Raw genomic sequence first — 22,637 nt, 5'->3', positions numbered from 1 at the left:
TTGGTGAAGAAGTTAAAAAAGTGAATTCGGAGAGAGACCTTGGAGTAATAATTAGCAAAGGCATGACACCAGACAAACATATCAATAAAATAGTTGGAGAAACCTTCAACTTATTAAGGTCAATGGAAGTGGCATTTGACTACTTGGATGAGGAAATGATAAAAAAATATTAGTTACACTAATAAGACTAAAACTGGAGTATGCAGCAACACTATGGACACCTAGTACTAAAAAGAATATAAAGATATTAGAAAGAATACAAAGAGCAACGACAAAATTGGTACCAACTCTCTCCAAATTAACATACGAACAAAGATTGTCCAAAATGGAATTACTAACTCTGGAACAAAGAAGAGAAAGAGGAGATCTGCTGACTATTTATAGGATCATGAAAGGAATGGAAATCCTAAATAGGAATGATTTATTAAAATGGGACAATGGAAAAACAAGAGACATGAAAAGAAACTCAAAAAGGATAACTATAGAAGAGATCTGAAAAAAAATAGCTTTCCACATAGAGTACTGGATACCTGGAATAAATTAGATAAAGAAACAGTGTGTGCAAACACTATTCAAGATTTTAAGAAAAAACTTGGTGCTGAAAGATACAAAGATGGGTCACCATGAACATAGCTCCCTTTTCGTATAATACAGCTAGGTAAATACATCCTTTAGACTATTTCTCAAGCACCACTAACAAAATGCAACAAAAATTACACCAGCAGCATTCCAATCAACATATAAAACAACTAAACACCTTTTCATACTTTTAAATCTCTATATATTGGATTTTTGTATATAGGTGATTCCCAGTACACACTCGGATAATTAAACAAGCCCTTCAAGAAAGACAACCAACTCACTGCCACCCTCACATCTTGTGACCTTACAAATTACTCTCATTTATTTTCAACTTTCTTCTCTCACATACTCTCATGAATTCCATCATTAGCTGTCCTAGACCCTTCTCTGACCCAGCCACCAGCATAGTTTAATCTGCAACATCAATCTGCTCACCTCCCACTTCCATTCTCATTGACCATCTCCAATCTCCTGCCTGTCACCCTCACATTTACCTCCTTACCAACCCATCCATGTACACATTGAATAACCATGGTGACATTGTGCAACCCTGGCACAGCTCCACTTTTACCCCAAACCACTCACTCTCACCATTCCCAAACCTTAACACAAACTCTATTAGTCATGCAAAAGCTTTTGACTACCTTCAACATTTCCCCTATACCATATATCTGCAACACCTCCCACAATGGCTCACTGTCAGTCCTGTCATGAGCTTTATCCAGATTTATCAAACTTGAAATATATATGTATATATATATATATATATATATATATATATATATATATCCTTCCCTTTTGTCAAACACTTCATATGTGTTACTACAAAATTTTGACCCATACATCCACTATCTTCCTTAACCATTTCAGTACAAGTCAAATTCTCGTGCACAACATTGGCTGCCATATGTATGATGCATCACACTACTCGCATCGTAAAATATAAAGTCACTACTGTATTACTTCGTCTCTTTTACTCTGAGTAATAATAAACACAGGAAACCTGATCAAACCAGTTCACAGAATCCAGGAGTAACTCATGTACAACTAAAAAAAAATCATATAATTAAGACGCTGATGCAGGCATTCTCGTGTACTCACTCGCTCCTCATGATGCCTATATAGGTGTCATTGTATGAAAGTGGTTAAACCCAAACAGTTTTTCCCCCATTTAATATCCTCTGTTCATCTTCTAATCCTCTCAGTTAACATCAGTATATGGCTTTTCAACTACACTCAAACAAACTGATCCTTCCAAAACTGTTACATTCATATTTTTTTCACTTTTCTTTTGTAAAGTGGAAATATCCAAACAGTCCTCTTATCCTCCAACACATTCCTCTCCTTAGGTACACATTAAAGAGCCTCCCTAGCCAGTCTACTATAACTATTAGTTTCTTTGTCAAACACTACACATGACATCCATCCAACTCAAGTGCCTACCAGCTTTCATCACCTTCAGTGCTCTTTGTATCTTATTTTTTCTACAGCTCTGTCATTTTCTACAGCCGTCATATTCTTCTTCCATCACAGTCATTTTCCTAGCATCTCTCACTGCCACAATCAATCCCTCCCTAACTTCCTCCACAGTCAGTAGTCTACTGAAATTACTAATCTTCCCTATACTGCTTTTACTTCCATTAACATCTGTCCATCTGCACTAAACATTTTCCTTTCTGTCTGAATGTTCCCCTCTCACTCTCTCCACTTCCTTCCAAAACATTTTTTTTTTAATTCTTTGTCAAACTCCTACTCCATTTTACATCCATTTTCCTCTTTGCCTCCCTCACCTTGCATTTTACTTTGGCTCTCTTCTTGTACCTTTCACTTTCCTCTTCATTTGGTCACTACCAGAGCCATATACACTCACACAAACCCACAGGTGAATGTTATATAAATTTCTTTGCAGATGAAGCAAAAATATTGAAGAGGGTAAGAACAGAGAAGGACTGTGATTCATTGGAATCAGACCTGGACAAAACCTGGAAATGGACTCAAAAGTGGGAAGTGAACTTCAATATCAAGAAGTGTAGCATAATGGAGTTTGGGAAAAGTAAAAACAGAATTTAAAAAAATTACAAAATTGGTGAAGAAGAAATCAAGAAAGTGCACTCGGAAAGGGACCTTGGAGTAATAATCAGCAAAGACATGACACTGGATAAACATATAAACAAAATAGTCGGAGAAACTTTCAACCTATAAAGGTCAATGAAAGTGGCATTTGATTATTTGGATGAAGAAATGATTTAAAAAATATTAGTTGTATTGATTAGACCAAAACTGGAATATGCAGCGACACTATGGTCACCCAGTACTAAAATGAATATAAGGAAACTAGAAAGAATACAAAGAGCAATGACAAAGTTGACACCAGCTCTTTCCAAATGAACATATGAACAAAGATTATCAAAATTGGAACTACCAACACTGGAGCAGAGAAGAGAAACAGGTGATCTACTGACTATATTTAGAATCATGAAAGGAATGGAAATCCTTGATAGGAATGACTTACTAAAAAATGACAATGGAAAAACAAGAAGTCATGTAAAGAAATTCAAAAAGGATAACTATAGAAGAGATCGGAAAAAGAATAGCTTCCCACATAGAGTGCTGGATACCTGGAATAACTTAGATAAAGAAACAGTGTGTGCAAATACTATTCAAGATTTTAAGAAAAAAGTTGATGCTGAAAGATACAAAGATGGGTCACCACGAGCATAGCTCCCTTCCTGTATAATACAACTAGGTAAATACAGTGAAATACACAATGAAACCCTAATCTGTCCAAAACTGAAATATGCCCCCACACAGAATGAAGGATATAGGCAAGATTGAGAGAATACAAAGGGCATCAATCACATTGATCCCCAGCCTGGCAGATAAACCATACAAGGAAAGACTAAACACTTGATTTGCCAACTTTGAAAGATTAATATTTAGTATTAGAGTATTCAGCTCACTAATGGGGACAGATTACAATGACAGAAGAGATCTCTTGATTAAGGATTAGAGGGCTTTAAGAGGTCATGAGAACAAATTAAGGAAGGCAACGTATCTAAAGGATGTGAAGAAATACTGTTTCCCATATAGATGCTTGGAATAGCTTAGAAGGTGATGTAGCCCAAGCAGGAACAATACATGAATTCAAATCTAAATATAATAATTGGAAATCAAGGATATAGACTAAGTTGGAACTGTACATGAATTTGAGGCTAGGTATGATAAATTGGAGAGTAGGAGATGGGACCCAATGAATAAAAGCCATGACAAAAATATCTTCAATCATTCCTGGAAGCACAAGGAAATCCCAACAATCTAGAAATGGGGGCAGAGACAAAACAGAATGACACCCTTTCCTCAGAAATCAATAATGACATTACTTACCCCAGACAACCATGAATGAAACACCCAACAATCAAATTGCATAGCCAACTTCTTCCATTGGGCAAAAGCCCAAAAATCCTGGGCCTCACTTTTGATATGCACATTGATGAAGGAATGACATCTTGGTTGGATGGTCTCATTTAGGTTCATAATGTATTTTGAGTGGATGAGAAGGGGGTTGATATGGTGAGTTAGTGGTGGTCAACCAGCTTCAGCTATTTACCCCTGCTATAGAAGAGCTATGCTTCATTGCATTTCTTTTCACCCAAGCATTGTGATAGGGGAGAATGTAACCATCCCCAAAGTGTTACGATAGAAGGGGTTATATTTGTGTGATGTAGATACAGTATAAGATTTAACTTACCCACTCCTTTTATAAAGGGTAAAAGGGTTTTGTTATGTATAAAAGATTATGTTATTGGTATATTTCTATTTCATATATATGTCATATATATATACATATTTTACATATTTTTTTGACAGGAAAGTGAATGGTAATTTTTTCATAGATTTACTTGAAAAATGTCTTCTGGATTGTCACCTCTGCTTGTGAGACAGCCAACTGTTTCTTCTACAATTGTGAAAGATTCTAGGCAACAACAAAAAACTGTTAGTGTAGTTAGCAAAGATGAGGTAAGTTGTACAAATATTGTTAAGTTAATGTGTGAAAGGAATGAATGAATGACATATATAAAAGGGGTTGTGTTTCTCTCCTTCACTACTTATTTCATATTACTAGAAATAACATCTAGATTGAAAAACATTTGCTTATTTATTTAGTTATGTATATATGTATGTGTGTATTTATGTTTTTTCATTATTATTTCTTTATTATTATTATCTGGGGCAGTTTGAATCTGTGGCCAGGCCTGTTCTGTGTTGGTACTGTCTTAATGCCACTCATACCTATCCTTTGCCTTCTCCTTTCCCTGCTCATTTCCCATTTACCCGTGGCTCCCATCACTCTATCCATCTCATTCTTGGTTTTCCCCTCAAGTTCACTACATCCACCTCTTCTTTTCATACCTTTTCTAGTCTTTCCTCACTTTTTCTTTCATTGTGCCCAAACCATCCCAGTTCTTTCATCAGCCTTATCTGCCAGTCTCCTTTCCACCCCTACTCTCCTTCTTACCTCTTTATTTCTCACTTCACCCAAGACATTTAGTTGCTTCCCTCATTCTACATTTTACCTCTACATATGTCATGGCACCCATCCAACCCTGGTACTTTACCAGCTTTCATTTAAATTTTCAGATTGAAGGTGAAGAACCAAGAAAACGACCTGGAAGACTACGTGAAAAATTGAAGCATCAAACAGCAACAACACGGTTTGACTCATCTGTAAGTTAACAATTCTAATTAGAATGTGGATACAATAATAGATTAAGCATAATTTTTCTTAATGATGTTAGGAACTTAAAACATCCATAAGAATCTGTGAAATTAAGGATAGCAATAAAATAGAATGTCTGTATATATAATATACAAAAGCCTTAATCTCTCCTATAGAGAGGTGGCTGAGTCAAAACAAAAAAATGCAAACAAATTTAAATGGAAATACTTATTCCTTTCACTCCACCCCATTTACAATACGCTGGGGAACAGGGGAACATGGTGTTTGTATTCTTGTTCTCTGCAACAAGATACCATGGGAAAAGGAAGAGGAAGAATGATGTGGGTGGTTAAGGAAAGATTTAAGGAAGGAAGGAAGGAGAAATTAATGATAGTTGTTTGCAGTGTTAGTGGATTATGATACTAGAGTTCTAAGGAAAACAATGGCCCCGTTAGGCTCTAGCCAGAATTCATCCGCCCCAGTTTTGTTGTGGAAGAGTTTGTGAACAAATAGCTAAACAGTATATATACGTGACTGTATGTGAAGTAGCCTAGTAGAAAGGACACTGCCATCTGTAGTCTCCTATCCTGTGCTGTAAATCATAAATGAACAAGGAATTTCCACTGGGTGGCTTGGAAAATGAGAGTGAATTTATTATATGTACCATGCTAAAAATAATGAGGTAAAATATATCTCAGCAATATTATGTAAAATGTTTTATTCCAGTAGCCTTATGATTTTACTTTTTCTTTTTCAGGCAGAGGATGATGAAGAGAAGGGTCCAGAAGATCCACTTCAAAAGGATGTTGTTTCAAGAACACACTGGAAGACTGGTCTACAAAAGGTAAGAAAATTCATCGAGTCTGTGATAATATTGTCAACAAATTGGTAAAGGAGAACCCATTGAAAACCATGTATTAAAGACTATATGCTTCACATCTCACCAGGTACCAACATTTGTTCATGGACTTTTCTCAGTTTCCTCTTATCCCTTTCCAGTTCTATTTTACACTTATATATAAGCACAGTCAAAACTCTAAAAGCTAGACACTGATAATCTGAATTTTTGGATAATCCAGACCTCTTCTTGTCCAGTATTCAAGTTCAGAGGAAAGAAAAAAGGAAATAATTAAAAAAGATTGGAAATGAAATAAAGTATTAAGTTGAATTTATGTTGCAATAAAAGTACTATGGTAACATCTATTTCAAAGGTAAGGTAATTATAAAAGAAAAAAGTTACCCAGATGTTTCCATATTATCTGGGCTGCTTGTGGAGGAAGTGTCATCCTTGTCTCCTGCCCACTGTCTGGGTCAGAAGCAATGCAACAAGACACAGCATATCTACAACAGGGCCCCACTGTTTCATTTACATAATGACCCTCTCTCCTTGTCTCCTCAATCAATAATAGAGAAACCAAGGAAGAATTCCTTTGTGCCACATCAATTTATAGTCCATTTACAATCATTCTCCTCTTTTACCTATCTGTTGCCTTCTCCCTGTCCTGGTCAACAGACATTCTCATTTTAATAAAGGTCCCCTTCACCCCAGACATCCGTCTCATTCTTGGCCTTTCCCTCAAGTTTACTTTATCCACTATTGCCCATTTCCAGTACTTTGCATTTTTTGGTATCAAACTTCATTTCCTATTCTTGGCTCAATGCAAAAATAGTATCTAGATCTTTTTGTAATATTCTACTGTCCTTCTCATTTTTCACTCTTCTCATGATTTTTTGGTGTTGCCACAGATACTTGTGAAACCCACAGATATGCAAAACCTTATCCTGCCATTCCCAAGTAAGTGTCTCAATACATGAACCACTAATAAGCGAAACTGCAGTTCATGAAGCTGCATTGGGGGAGGGGTGACTGTAGATAAATTTAAAACTGTACATGAAAGTGAAGCTAGGTATGATATTCTAAAGAGCAGGAGATGAGACCCAGTGCGTGTACTCCTTTCTTGTATACTATAATTAGGTAAATACAATTATACTCAGATCACAAAACAAGCACTTCAAGACTGACCATCTAATGCCCCTTTCTAACTAACCTTTCCAGACAATAGTCCCTCAGAAAAAACCCTTCCAAGAGAAGCAAACACCACATGACTGCATTCAGGTCACTTTCCAATACTTAGACAATATCTGCACAGAATAGGCCTGGCCATAAAAATAAATTAACCCAGATGCAAACATCACACATAAGACACAGAGCACTTCATCTTACACTGGCCCACAGCAATACAGTATTTCTTCCTTAAGTGATTTATGGGCCAATCTGGTAGAGTTTTTGTCAGTTATCTGGGAGCTGTGGGTCTTCTGCATGAGAGACATGGGGCACTGGATGATATTAATGTGGGTCTGTTTCTACAGTTTCTACTAGTTGGCAGGAGGAGGATGAGGATGGGAGCAGTCAATATTTATTAGCTTCTCATTTGTGAAAAGGTGGAGGAAAAATAGTTGAAGTTGACAGAGATCTTGTGACGAGCCCAAAGACTGAGTGCCAGCCCTGAGTCTTCAGTTGGAGATAAAAGTTTTAATGGTATTTGAAGATCAATAGTAGGGAGATGGTTTTCTCACATGACAACCACAAATATTGTAGGTACCTGTCATTGGTACCTTAGATAACAGTTAATTCATTGATTGATTGGTTGACTAATGTTTTGTGCATTGTTTGAAACTTTATTTTTGTGTATTCTCTTTTTTAGGTTAAAATACCAGTCAGAGAAGAGAGTTATGATTTCTTTACAAGAGTAACATGGCTTGAAGACTTTCAAGGAGCTGCATCCATTGATCAATTAGAGGGATCTCCTGAAAAAAGTAAAGCAACACAGAAGCCATCAAGAAGATCAGGCCCCAAAATTGGTGAATCCAAAACATCCAGTATAGGTGAAGGGAAACCCTCAACTTCAAAAGAAGATCAGCCATTGGATAATGGTAGGTTTGCATATTGTGGAACCTCAATTTTCCAAAATTCAGTCATAAGAAATGTGTAATTATGAATAGTCTTGCATTTTGATTCAAAATTTGATTAAGCCAGATTGGATGGTGTGCATTCAGATCACTTGCCAGTATGTGGTTTGTTATTGAGTTGAGTGGTTGGAGGTGTAAGATGAAACCTCCTGGGATAGATGTAGTTGGTGGGATATATATGTTTGTGATAGAACAGATTGTTTTCGTTATTTGTGTTTGAATTGTGATTATTTCAGTGATGGTATCTGTGAATGATTGTCTGGTATCTCTTTGTTTTGTTGTAGAAGAGCATGCTGTTGTGTACTAGTGTTATGGGTTCACCTTTCTGTCTTGTGTTGTCTTCTCTTACTGTTATGTAATCTGTGAATGAGGATATTGTTATTTGTGGTGTGAGCTTCGTTTCTTGTACAAGTACTATATGTATGTTGTGTTCATTTAGGAAGTGGAGCAGTTCTGTTTTTTTTCTATTTATTTATTTATTTATTTTTGTAAAGAGTTGTGCATTGTAAGTGGAACCAATAGTGGTATGTATTAGATTTGATGAATGTGTGTTTATAGTGAAAGGGTTTATTGCATGTGAGGTAAGTGTAGAGGGGGGTGGTTTCTGTGTTGCTGGCTAATAAGAAGAGAAATGGGAGGGCAGGTACTGGTGTATTGACCTCCTTCTGTGAGAAAAACAAGGATATACAAAAGAGAGTAGGGAGTAGAGTGTAAGAGTGTAAAGAGAGACCCTGTGGCCCATTCTGGAGACCAGATGATAAGCCCTCAGTGACACACCCCTTGTGGAGGTGGGGAAACATGTGTTCATTTGTCATCCTCATGCAGTTCTCACATAGTGTATTTTCTTCTTGGAGGGAGGCAGGCAGTGACTTCCTCTCCCTACTGTTTTGACGAACAGTGCAACTTTTTGTAAGTTGGGCATTGCAGCACCTGTATGTATGTCCATACATGTATGTATGTATACATATATATATACATACATGCATACATATACCAATGGCTTTTTCCCCCTTATAAGGGAGGTAGCCAAAGTCAAAAGGCATAAATCCTCTCCCCCTCATTTCATCCCCACATACTTCATTTCCATTCACCACCCCTCTCTTCCTCTTTTCTTGGCTCCCTCTGGATGATAGGTCACCCCTGCATACCACCCACTCCCCTGGGTTAGAAGCAATGCAGCAAGACACAGCACATCCACATAAATAAAGATTGGTAAATGCCCAAATACATCACACAGTCCAGCATTTCTTTCCAGGAAGATCTATGAAAAACCCAGGGATCATTGCCAACTACGTTGGGGCTGTAGGTTTTCAGTCAGTGAGACTTGAGGCATGTCATAAAAAATTACTAAATTGATGGAACAAGGGGACTAGGTATTCTCTTTTTTTTTTTTGTATTCATCTTCCATGTAGAGTCATGGCAAAAAGTATGGTTTGACTCAGCCACTCCCATAAAATAGTTTTAAAGTATTTGTATATTTACCTAGTTGTATTTTACGGGACGGGAGCTATGCTCATTGTAACCCGTTTTCGTATCTCTCCACATCCAATTTATTCTTGAACTCGTGTATAGTTCTGGCATTCGCTGTTTCACTGTTTAGTTTGTTCCAGACATCGATCACTCTGTCTGGGAAACTGCTCTTTTTCAGGTCTCTTCTGTAACTGTCCTTCTTTAGCTTTTTATTGTGTCCTCTTGTTTCTCTCTTGTCCCATTTCAATAGGTCATCTCTATCGAGATGTGTTTTTTAATTGTTTTATCTGAAAATTATAATAAAAATTGTGTCAGTAAAATGGAGGAGTTCTGATTTAAATATTTTACAGAAAGCTCTGACTCTCAGATTGGACTCTTGGAGGAAGCAAAATGGCATATAAGCAAGAAGCAGCCATTGGCTTACATTCCCCTTCAAACCAGACTTGAACATGATGCAGAAACTCTTTTCTCACCATCCATATTACCAGGTATTGTTATTGATAAGGTTAAATATGCAGATACATTAACTTTATTTGTTTGGCTTTCTTGGTCCTTTTACATGACTTGGTTGAATCTTAAATCTTAAATAACTGGTTACAACCAAGAGACATTTTGGTGAAGATGTGTTGTATTGTTGTCTGTGTTGTGTATGCATGGAGCAAGGTAGGAGGATCTATTTAGTATATTATGTGTAATGTGAACACCTATGGTATGTAGTGTGTATGTAGAGAATTTTTTTCTGGTATTATTTTAATGCTGGTTGATCTTGAGAGGAGACATATGAGTATGACCCTTGTGTTTTGGATTTTTTTTTAGATTTATATTGAATGATGATTAAGAGCTTAGTTGTTTGGTTTGTTGTCTTGTGTTTATTAGGTGGTATGTGGATGTGCTTTTGAGTGGTATCATAGAGTGCAGGAGTTAGGATCTGGTATATTAATGAACAATATGTTACTGAGGTGGATATGATACATGTTTGTTATGAGGTCTTGAGAGTGTTTACTAAAAACTCTCAGTCATGGATTGTTTTGTGAGTAGCACCTTAATATCTGTATAGATTATCTCTGTTAGTATCTATGTTAAGAGGGAGGGAGGGTGGTGAATAGGAGTGGAATGAGTGGGGATGAAATGAGTGGGAGTTGAATTATGCCTTTTGACTTTGGCTACCTCCCTTGTAAAGGGGAAAAAGCCAGTGCTATATGTAGGTATCTTTGTTGGGAAGATACAAAGATAACCTATGGACAGTGTGAAACAAAGCCTTGATAGTAATAACTGGTTTCACCAAAACAACTCCAGTAGGGTATCTAAAGTCCAGAATTCTCCCCATAGAAAATGATTGGCAAACAGTTCTATGCAAAAGACTTAGAATCCACCCGCATATTGCATCACATCACATGACACAGCTACAGGATGCAGTAAGAATCCAGCTGTTGCAGCATTCAGTGCAAACATCTACAACACTCAACCCCCTAGTATCCCACAACACATCCATCCAATAAGGATGTAGTTCCTTCTCTGTATACTACAATTGGGAAATACATGAACACATAAAAATGACACTTATAATTAGGCCAACAATTATTTGTGAACATTAACCTAGAAGAATCATGAAGATAAAAGATGAGGAAGCCTAAGAATGGTAACAGAAAGACCATTAAAATTATGTTCAGTGAGAACAATGGGAAGTGAAACTTCCAAGAGCAAAAGAGAAGGGTCTGGGAGTGCTGGTTATAGATAATTTTTCACTCAACAGGGTTATGGGCAAGAGACACAGATTCTTGATGAAAAGAAGAGGGGCTTTTCACTACATAGATGAAAAGATGATGAAAAAACTCATTGAAAATCTAGTTCTTTCCAGATTAAAATATGCATCACTGATGTGATCATCCCCACACAAAATGAAGGTACAGCATGAAGAAAATACAAAGACCAGCAACCAAATTGATTCTCTGACTAACCAACAAACCATATAAGGGAACATGATATTACAAAGGAAGAGCATGTCGACAGGAGACCTTTTGGTCCATAACTAGGTTGGATGTGGAAAAAAATGGTAAAACAAATAAATTAATAGATAATGACACATACATATATCAATGTTTTTTCCCCCTTTTAAGGGAGGTAGCCAAAGGCATAAATCCACTCCCACCATTTCATCCCAGCATACTCCATTCTCATTCACCACCCCTCCCTCCCTCCCTCTTTTCTTGGCTCCTGGATGACAGGTCATCCCTGCATCTCGCCCACTACCTTGGTCAGAAGCAATGTAGCAAGACCCAGGATATCCACAGCAAGGCCGCTTCATTTAATCAGCGACCCCCCTTCTCTCCATCCCCTCATGCAGAAAAAGAGAAAACAGGGAGAAATCTTTTCAGGGTGCATCAAAATATCATTCACACATACTCCCTCAATCCCTATCCCCCCACCCACTCCCTTCCATAGCATCATCTATACACAACCATTCTTCACTCATCCCTGTCTTCTCTCTTCTCCCTTCCTTCCTTAACAGACATTCCACTTTTTCACAATGCCCCTTTACCCCATCTATCCATCTCATTCTTGGTTGCCCCCTCATGTTCACTCCTTCCCCACCTGTGCCTTCCACACCTCTTTTACTAACCATTCTTCACTCATTATTTCCAGGTGTCCAAACCATCCTAATACTCTTCCATCAGCCCTATCTCCCAACTCCCTTTCGACCCTTGCTCTCCTCTTCACCTCCTCATTTCTCACTCCATCCAGCCTGTGTATGAATATTTTTGTTCTATTTAATAGGGAATCTGGAGGAAAGAACTACTGGAAAAACTGATAGTATAATCTTAGAAGATGAGGGACTCTTCATCGGAGAGAAGCCCACTGTTGGAGTTATCAATCTTAATATTATGCATAATAGATTGCTACATCATAATGAAAAGTGAGTATCATATATTATATTTTTTTCATCATATGTGAAAGCTGTTTTATACATCATCATCATCATCATCATCATCATCATCATCATCATCATCATCATCATCATCATCATCATGATATTTGTTCTCATTCACCACAGATGCCCCAAAACACCTTGACACACACTGTCTCTCTCTCTCTCTCTCTCTCTCTCTCTCTCTCTCTCTCTCTCTCTCTCTCTCTCTCTCTCTCTCTCTCTCTCTCTCTCTCTCTCTCTCTCTCTCTCTCTCTCCATTTAAAACAATTCACTGAATGAACTTAGGTCTGTCTTATTCTCATGCCTGTGGTGCATACACCCTCATGATCACCAATGTCATACCACCTGTTTGCAATTATATCAGTAGTAATATTGTACTTTTATATCTGGGACAGATACTGGTTTGGTGAGGAGAAATATTTTCTTATGGAAGATAATCCAGTGAGCAATAAACTGCATCATCAGTTCATGCAAGAAGAAGAAAAGGAGCCTAAACAGATTTCTAGATTTGTCAAAGTAAGTTCTAAAGATTTTTTTTCTCCTAGAACTGAGTGCATTCCTTGGTGCACTCCTAGGTGTGTTTTGCTATAGTTTGGTCACGGTTAGTGCTCCCAAACTATTAAAGCAATATAGGTGTTGGTATAATATGTGGGCTACCTTTTGGATATGGCCTACCAGAATTTTATTTCGGTATGAACCTGTCTCTTAAGCTTTAATAGTTTGGGAGCACTAACCGCGGCAAAACTAAAGTGGAACACATCAAGGAATGCACCTTGGAATGTGCTCAGCTCTGTTTTTTTTTTATATCAGATATCTTTGGCCTTTTGACTTTGGCTACCTCTCTTGTAAGGGAGAAAAAGCCCTTGGTATATGAATATATCTTATTTAAAAGAACTCCTGTGGTGAGAGAAAGGGAGAATTCTCCCACCACATTTCCCATGTAAGTCATAAAAGGTGACTAAGTGGGACAGAGTGATGGGATCCTGCTCTCTATATGTTCATCCTATGAGAAGTCAAGGCACTATGGGGTCTGGGAGGAGAAAACTCAGGTTTACCTTATAGTCCTCTAAATGTTCCAGTGTCCATAATAGTCAACTGTGAGGGCCTTTGTTGAAGGCTATATCTGGATCAAAATACACACAGTCAACTCAGCCTTCTCTCATATGCAGCACATCTATCACTTATGAGCAAAAGCTTAAAAGGTTTGATGCAGATCATCTGGATCAGAGGCCAAATTTATCTTATGTAGAAATGCCCTTCACATCAAGGCACTTCCCTCAGTGAATTTGTACAATTCTCTCACACAGTTTTACTATTATGCCAATTAAGGACACTGGTCTATAATTCTGTGCAAAATCTTTACTTTCTCTTATATACTGATTGGTACCATGTTAGTCCTGTTCCAATCCTGCAGCATTACTCCTTCTTTTAGTGAATATGCATTTAGATTTGAATCTAGTCTGTTAATTGTTCCTTGCATTCTTTAAGTATTCTGTTTGCTATCCCATTAAACCCTGAGGCCCCCCTAACATGAACTGCCTTGTCATGATGGGGGGGCTTACATGTCCCAATGATCTTGCATTGTGCCTCTATTTGATTGATAGAGCTAGAAAAGTAGTTTTTATTCATCCTCATACTTATCAATGATGCCTTTTTCAGGTTCTTGTGTAATCATTTCTAGCTTTTTTGTATTCTTCTTTAGCTCTACTGGTACCTCTCTTCCTCCATTTATCCCAAAACTTGTCTCTGATTTATTTAGTTATCTCACAGTGTAGAAATTGTAAAAATGACTGGTTTAATGAACTGGTAATTTTTATAAATTTCCTTCCCACTAATTCTTAGCACATGTTCATTCACACCCAAGATGTACAGGAATAGAAAGATTTTCCAAAGCAAGCTTATCAAGACTGATCACCAGACTCCATACTTCATACTCCTAAGCATCAGCCCCACTGAAAACACCTTCCAAGAGAAAGAAGAACCACCTTAGCATTCTTATGCTCAGGTCACCATCCAGCACCAAGACAGTACCAGCAGAGAATAGGCCTGACTACAGAAACAAACTATCCCAGGTGTAATCATCACAATGAACACCAAACAGCTCAGTTTGCACTGCTCCACCCAAGCCATACACTTATGGGCCAATCTGGTGGCTATTGCCAATTACCTGGAACCCATGGGTCTCCTGTAAGAGAGACCATTGACAATAGATTGATTAATTGTCTGCAGTATTCATAAATTCCTCCTAATTGGCTTTTTCAAAGATTTTTCTCAAAACTTGAGAAGTTTGTCTTCATAAAGTTGGGTATGCCATGCCTATATGATTCACTCCATGGCTCTAATATCCTATCTTCCAACTAGAACTCAAATGGTGCATGCTCACTTTTTCCTATAAGGCAAAGATATTTCAGGTTGACAATAATGTCTGGATCCTTAGTAAGTGGCAAGTCCAGTCTTACCCAATTTTTGTCTTTTACCCTTTGAGTTGTAGTGTTTTCTAGTTTAGAATTATATTACCCCAGGAATCATACCACATGCTTCCCAGTCCTGCCAATTGATCTCTGCAATTGGTCTCCCACAAGGAATATGTTGTTACTTTGTTCAGTATCATTTTGTAGGAGGAAATATTTGTCTTAGGAGAAAAGATGTGTCTAACAATATTTCCAGATAATCAGCTCCATTTCAAAGCCTTGTCTTGATGTGTGTGTAGGGGGGGCCATACACTATTATGATGTCCCTTCTCTTTGGTCCTCTGGTTTTAATTTCTGAGGAATAGCCTCAGCTTTGCTCTCACTCCAGTTTTGCATCTTCCACCATTTTCATTCCTCACAATCGTCATTAAATGTGATATTGCTATGTCATCTGATGAACATATTATGGTTAATATGCTAAGAACTAACATATTTAATATAGTATATAATTTCTAACAAGTTAAACACCATATAAATATAATTTCTATTCTCATTTCCATAGCCAGTGCCAATGGACCACTTTCTGATGTCTCATCCTAGTCAAGAAATGGAAGGCAATTATGGAGTACTAGAGATTGAAGTGGGTTCACTGGTTTTCAGCCATCATCCACTATTTTCCCAGGAACATATTCTTGCTGCTGAGCTTACTTTGGCATTTAACTCCTACTCACATAGGATCAATTCCCAAGTTACAGAAGTTTTGGAAAAAAAATTATTAGTAAGTCAAGTTGGCCTTGAATTTATCTTTGTATGCACATTGATCCCTAATCTAAGTGTTGGACAGTTTTTTTTTTGTGCTTGTAGAATTTACTCCCAATGGAGATACTGCATAAGTTTTATGCATGGTCTTCATGTCTGTCATACACAATATGTGTTAGATGCATTTTTTTTTAATCCACATCCACGAGCATAGCTCCCCTTCCCGTAAGATACAACCAGGTAAATACTACTAGGTAAGTACATCCAGTTGACCAATAAGTATAATATTATATATATATACAAATATATACATATATATATATATATATATATATATATATATATATATATATATATATATATATATATATATATATATATATATACATACATACATATACCAAGGCTTTTTCCCCCTTCCAAGGGAGGTAGCCAAAAAGGAAAAGGCATAAAAACACTCCCACCCATTTCATCCCTAAATACACTCCACACCCCTCCCACCCTCCCTCTCATCTGAGCACCTCCTGGATGACGGGTCATCCCTGCACCCTGCCCACCGCCCTGGGTCAGAAGCAGTGTCGCAAGACACAGCACATCCACAGCAAGGCCACTTCATTTAATCGGCGACCCCCCCTCTCCCCCCTTGCATATAAGGAGAGGACGGGGAGAAATCCCTTCGGGCTGCGTCAAAATTTACTCACACATACTACCCCACCCCCACCCCCCTGCCCAGTCCTCCTCATGCAGTCACAACATCATCCATATACAACCATTCTCCACTCACCTCTGTCTTCTGTCCTCTCCCTTCCTTCCTCAACAGACATTCCCCTCCTCCCCAAAGCCCCCTTCACCCCATCCATCCACCTCATCCTATGAAGTCCCCTCATGTTCACTCCCTCCACATCTGCCTTCCATACCTCTTTTACTAGTCTTTCTTCACTCATTCTTTCCATGTGTCCAAACCATCCTAATATTCTTTCATCAACCCCATCTCCCAAATCCTTTTTCACCCCTGTTCTCCTCCTCACCTCCTCATTTCTCACTCTATCCAGCCTAGCAACCCATATATATATATATATATATATATATATATATATATATATATATATATATATATATATATATATATATATATATATATATATATATATATATGTAAGAGGCTAGTAGAAGTGGGTAGAAAGTTGGGTAGATGGTGAGGGTTGTTTCTTTATGGCTTAGGTGTTTGTAAACAGCATAGTTTGTAGGTGAGGGATTGCCTAGGTTAGCTCTCCACTTTGAATTATAAAAATGGCCAGGGGCCTGATACCCATTTATGACTTGTACGTGTTTTGCTGACCTGTAAACTAAGTGACTTATGCAGAGATTTGAGGTTGCTTAAGTTAAACAGTATTGCATATAGACTTGTAACAATGAATCTTATTGGAGAAAGGGTGGAGGAGGAGAAAAGGTAGCAACCAAATGGGTCCCCAGCCTGACAGATAAACCACATGAGGAAAGACTAAAAGTACTGGTTCAGCCAAATTTGAAAGATCAAAGAGAAAGAGGTGATATGATTACAGTATTCAGGTCACTAAAGGGGATAAATTGCATTGAGAAAAGAGATGTGAGTTAAGATGGGAGGGCTTTACATGGTCATGGGAGTAAATTAAGAAAGACTGCATGTCTAAAGAATGTGAAGAAATACAGTTATCCATATAGATCCATAAATATGTGGAATAGCTTAGAAGGTAATATAGCCCAAGTTCAAACAATACACGAGTTCAAATCTAAATATGATAATTGAAAATCAAGGATATACCGGTAGATTAAGCTGGAACTGTACATAAATTTGAGTCTAGGTATGTTAGAAAATTAGAGAATAGGATACAGGACCGAACGAGTATTGCTCCTTTCTTTTGTACTACAATTTGGTAAATATGCCAGAACAATGCAGAGAGCAGTCCAAGGTTTCCTTCCAGAGAGATCTGTGGGAGAACTGAAAGACTGTTGCCTGCCACTGTGGGGCTGCAGACTTTCCCTGAAACTTAAGGCAACAAATATTATTATTTATTTGATTTATCTATTTATTTGTTTACTTATTTGTTTTTACAAGGTTACTTTTGTTTTTTGCAGGCCCTTCGCCAAGCCATGTCTAATTTGTTGCAAATTAATCCAAGAGGCATGTCAAGAAGGGGAACTCAGTCACTCATCAAAGCAGAAATAGATCATAAACGTCGTTTAGAACTCTACAGTCAGGAAATTCGTGTGTGCAGGGAGCAGTTCCTGTATGAAGCAGAGAAGGACAGAAATCTTCTTGCTAATGTTCTCAAACTTTGGAAGGAATTAAAGGATATGAGGTAAAGAATATTTTTTATAAGGTGTGTACTAAAGTAGCTTATCTACAAGACTGATGAGATTGTTAGTTTATTTGTCAATCAATTGTTGCCTCAATTTTCACTAAGTGGATAACCTGTAGCCCCACAGGGGCTGACAGTGGTCCTTGAAACCTCCTGCAGATTTCTCACATGGAAGAAACTTTAGATTGTTTTCTGTGTTGTATCAGTGTGAGACTCTGGCTGAAAGTACTAGGGAGAGGAAGGCAGTTGCCAATTGTCAGCTTTCCATGTGTAAAAAAGTATAAGAAATACATAAATACATATACCAAGGGCTTTTTTACCAACACACAGGAGCTAGCCAAAGTCAAAAGACACAGTTCCACTTCCACTCATTTCATCCCCACCCACTCCACTTCCATTCACCACCCCTCCCTCCCTCTTATTTTGGCTCCTCCTGCCCACTGCCCTGGATCAGAAGTAATGCAGCAAAAAATCAGCACATCCACAGCAAGTCTGCTTCATTTAATTGGTGACCCCCCCTTCTCTGTCCCCTTCTCTGCACGTCGGGCAGCTAATGCTGCCAGACGTGCGATGTGCCCCGGAGTGAAGAGGTTAAATTTACAATTACAACCCACCCCAACCATCACCTTATTTTTGTCTACATTTGCTTTCAGCTTTCTCCTCTCACAAACCCTTCCAAATAACATTACTAGCTGTTCCAGTTTATTTGCTGACACAGCTCTAAGCACAGTGGTATAAGCAAACAATTGTCTTACATCCCATCTCCCTCCACTTTCACTCACTAACTCCAAACCTCTGCCTGGTACCCTCATGTTAAACATTTTCCTCCCCCACCATCTTATTCATATACAGATTGACCAAGCATGAACAACACCCTGCACCCATTTTGTTTATTTCCTTTGAATTTAAGATGTTCTTGTATCTGAAAAGTTTCTCTTTCTCAAAGGCTAATCATAACCTTAATATTAGAAGTTTGGTGCTAAGAGGGTGACTTAGCTGTCAGTTGTTGTTGTTGTTGTCGTTCCCTAGACTGTCTGTCCGAGCAGTCCCGTCTCCCCAAGGAACACTACAGCCGAAACTGGGTTTTCCCACAAATCCTTTATAGAGTGTATGTTGTGTTGTTTGCGTGCATGATTGTGTATAATGCAGTCTTCCATTATGTATTGTATGGTATGGGGTGAAGTGTTACATCCTGGACAGCTGTTCACAATGCGGTCATCCAGCCTCTTCTGGTAGCTTAGAAGTGCTGGGTGGTGGCCGCACCGCAGTCTGGCCAAGTGGACTCTGTCCTTTTGTGGGAGAGAAGATTCAGAGGGGTGGATATCAGGGGGTCTGGCATGCAGCAGTGTGTTGTCTTTCAGTGTGTTAATGGAGCGGTGAGTGATATGATTATGAATATGTTTCCGGAGGCTGGTATTTGGTGGTTGTGGAGGAAGAGAAGAGAGTATTTGTGCATAATAAAGGTCTTTGGGTGTTGTTTTAATGTTTCTTGGTGTGTGTGGGTGTTCTGCTATGTAGTGTAGCGGGTGTGATGTGTTTGTGGTAGCTGTGGCAAGTGTTTGTGTGCCTCTCATGTCGAGGCGGTCCTTGACTTTGAGGACTTTTGTTTCATGGTGTAAATGGTCTCTTGGTGTTGTATTTGTGCAGCCTGTAATTGTTTTTAAGGCTTTGTTTTGTATGATTTGAAGGGTGTTGTGGTGTGTCTCACTGAGATTAGCAGCCCATGCAGGACTCGCATAATTCAACACTGAGCGTATGCATTGTTTGTATATTGTTATATTAGTTTCTTTGTTTTGTCCAAATGTCGTTCCAGTGATTGACTTAAGTGCGTTAAGTCTAGGTGTGCATTTGTTTTTTATTTTACCTAGTTGTATTTACCTAGTTGTATTTTGCGGGAAGGGGAGCTATGCTCGTGTTGTCCCGCCTTTGTATCTTGCAGTGTCTAGTTTGTTTTTAAACTCATGAATGGTTTTTGCGCATACTATTTCATTGTCCAGTTTGTTCCAAGTGTCCAAAACTCTATGAGGAAAACTGTTTTTCTTCAGTTCTCTTCTATAGCTATGTTTTTTTATTTTCTTTCCATGTCCTCTTGTGTTTCTTTTGTCCCAGTTAAGTAAGTTCTCACTATCGAGTACCTCTGTGCCTTTCATGATTCTGTAGATGGTCAATAGGTCACCTCTCTCTCTTCTTTGCTCCAGTGTCGGTAACTCCAGTTTAGCCAATCTCTCTTCGTATGATAGGTTTGCAAGTGCAGGTGCCATTTTTGTAGCTGCTCTTTGGATTCTTTCTATTTTCTTTATATTCTTTTTGGTACTGGGGGACCACAATGTCGCTGCATACTCTAATCTAGGCCTTATCAATGTAACCAATATTTTTTTCATCATGTCTTCGTCCAAGTATGTAAACGCCACTTTTATTGATCTTAGCAAGTTGTAAGTCTCCCCGACAATTTTGTTAATCTGTATATCATAGGACAAGTCGTTCGTGATAATTACTCCCAAATCTTTTTCGGATCCTACTTTCTTTACTTCTTTGGTTCCAATTGTATATTTTCCTGATATTCTGTTTTTGCTTTTTCCAAACTCCATTATGCTACACTTCTTAGTATTAAAGTCCACTTCCCATTTCTGACTCCAGTTCCATACCCTATTTAGGTCTTCTTGCAGTGCTTCACAGTCCTCATCAGTTTCTATTTTCCTTAGCAGTTTGGCGTCATCGGCAAAGAAGCTCATGTAGCAGTTCACGTCCTCATCTATGTCATTCATATAGATAGCAAACATTATTGGTGCCAGTACAGATCCTTGCGGTACTCCACTGATCACCTCTTTCCAGTCTGAATATTTTTCTCTGAGCACTACTCTCATCTTTCTACCAGTCAGAAAGTCCTCTATCCATTTTAGTAGGTTTCCCTGTATTCCTCCTATGTGTTCCAGTTTTTTTAGTAGTTTTCTGTGTGGTACTTTGTCAAAGGCTTTTTGTTTGTGATGTGTTGTTAGAAACACATGGAATTATCTAATGTTACACCAAGAAATATCGGTGTGATATTGTGTGGTATTAGAGTGTTGTTGATGTAGAGATGAGGTATGTATTTGTGTTGTGTAGAGATGAGGTATGTATTTGTGTTCTATTGTCCAGTTGGTGAGAAGTGTTGCTGTAGATTTGGTTGGAGCTATTTTGAGTCTGTTTGTGATGAACCATGTGTTGAGTGTATCAAGGTATGGCTGGATTATTTCTGCAGCTTTGTGTTACGATGCGTGCATGTGATTGTTATGTCGTCTGCGTAGGAAGAGATTTGTATTTCTGAGTTGTCTGGTGTGGGTAAGTCATGCATGTATAGATTAAATAGTGTGGGGGATAGAACAGAGCCCTGTGGTACTCCATTCTTAATGTTTCTGATGTGCGATGATTGGCCATTATATGACACGTAAGCATTCCTACCTGCCAGATAATTGGCCAGCCATCTTTTGGTGTTATTGTGCATGTCTGTGTTATATATTTTATTTGTTAGGTTGTGGCGAGGGATAGCATCAAAAGCTTTACTAATGTCTAATGTTATGAGAAGTGTTCTGTGGTGGGACCTATCTGAATTTATGCCATCTAAAATTCTTTGTGTGAGGTTTATCAGAAGAGTGTTTGTGGAGTGTAGTGGCCTAAAACCATGTTTTGAGTCAGCACACTTCTCTGCACCCCCTCTAAAGTCATTGAGCTGTCAGTTGACCATCTTTGCTAGAAACCAGTTATAATTCTCCTTTGCTGATGGTGATATTTAGTGAAGTGGTCAACTGAAATTTGGTCTGAAAACTAAAGGCATTTGGCTAAAAATGAGCATTTTTTTATATCTCTTTCAAAACTAATTGTTAACATTAATGTATTCCTTTCTTTTGCAGAGCAAAACATAATTACTGTTGTACATCCACTCATCTTAATATCAAGAAAAAAGAAGTGGAGGACATTGAAATGGCTAAGAAGATGTGGAAAGAAGGACTTAGAATTGAAATGAGAGAGTGTTTAAAAGAATATGAAAAATATTATGCTAACCAGATGGCATTATACAAAATAAAACTTGAAGAATGGAAAAAGCAGCATAAAGAGAGGGTATAAACAAATTTGTCTTTATATATTTTCCATCACTTAAAATATAGCCATATGTACTACTAGTGTACAGCACCACCAACTTTACTATTCTTATAATACTAATCATCATAGAAAGTACCAGACCAAAGTTTGGTGTTGGAAGAGGTAAATAAAACTGTCCTTCACCACTTCTTTTCCCATGTTTCCCTGAAATGGAGAGAGAAAAGAATTCTGCCACCATGATTCCCATGTATGTATCAAATTGTAATATACAGGAAAGGAGCAACAATTGTTAGGTCCAGTCTCCTCTCCAAGTTACTATACCTAGCCTCAAATTCATATATAATTCTAACTTAGTCTATATTCTTTATTTCCAATTATATTTA

The 22,637-nt window shown here is 38.0% G+C and overlaps 2 protein-coding genes across 3 annotated transcripts in view; both read left to right on the top strand.

The window, feature by feature from the left end:
- Window positions 1–22,637, top strand: part of LOC143018418 (uncharacterized) — a 187,018-nt gene that overhangs the window by 109,482 nt on the left and 54,899 nt on the right. The gene's annotated exons all lie outside the window — the stretch shown is intronic.
- Window positions 1–22,637, top strand: part of Cc2d2a (Coiled-coil and C2 domain containing 2A) — a 66,765-nt gene that overhangs the window by 4,299 nt on the left and 39,829 nt on the right. For both annotated transcript variants that reach the window (XM_076173252.1, XM_076173251.1), the window contains exons 2-11: window positions 4,450–4,599; window positions 5,221–5,307; window positions 6,057–6,143; window positions 8,005–8,233; window positions 10,090–10,227; window positions 12,515–12,653; window positions 13,064–13,184; window positions 15,642–15,857; window positions 17,954–18,177; window positions 22,065–22,272. In XM_076173252.1, the coding sequence (XP_076029367.1) occupies window positions 4,489–4,599; window positions 5,221–5,307; window positions 6,057–6,143; window positions 8,005–8,233; window positions 10,090–10,227; window positions 12,515–12,653; window positions 13,064–13,184; window positions 15,642–15,857; window positions 17,954–18,177; window positions 22,065–22,272 (1,560 nt within the window). In that variant the 5' untranslated portion in view covers window positions 4,450–4,488. The remainder of the gene's footprint in view (window positions 1–4,449; window positions 4,600–5,220; window positions 5,308–6,056; window positions 6,144–8,004; window positions 8,234–10,089; window positions 10,228–12,514; window positions 12,654–13,063; window positions 13,185–15,641; window positions 15,858–17,953; window positions 18,178–22,064; window positions 22,273–22,637) is intronic.

Source organism: Oratosquilla oratoria, chromosome 34 (assembly GCF_046742065.1).
Source record: "Oratosquilla oratoria isolate Oo_2021 chromosome 34, ASM4674206v1, whole genome shotgun sequence".
Classification (NCBI taxonomy): domain Eukaryota; kingdom Metazoa; phylum Arthropoda; class Malacostraca; order Stomatopoda; family Squillidae; genus Oratosquilla; species Oratosquilla oratoria.
Note: the sequence above shows the minus strand (reverse complement) of the source record. Positions and strands in the feature narration are given on the sequence as shown.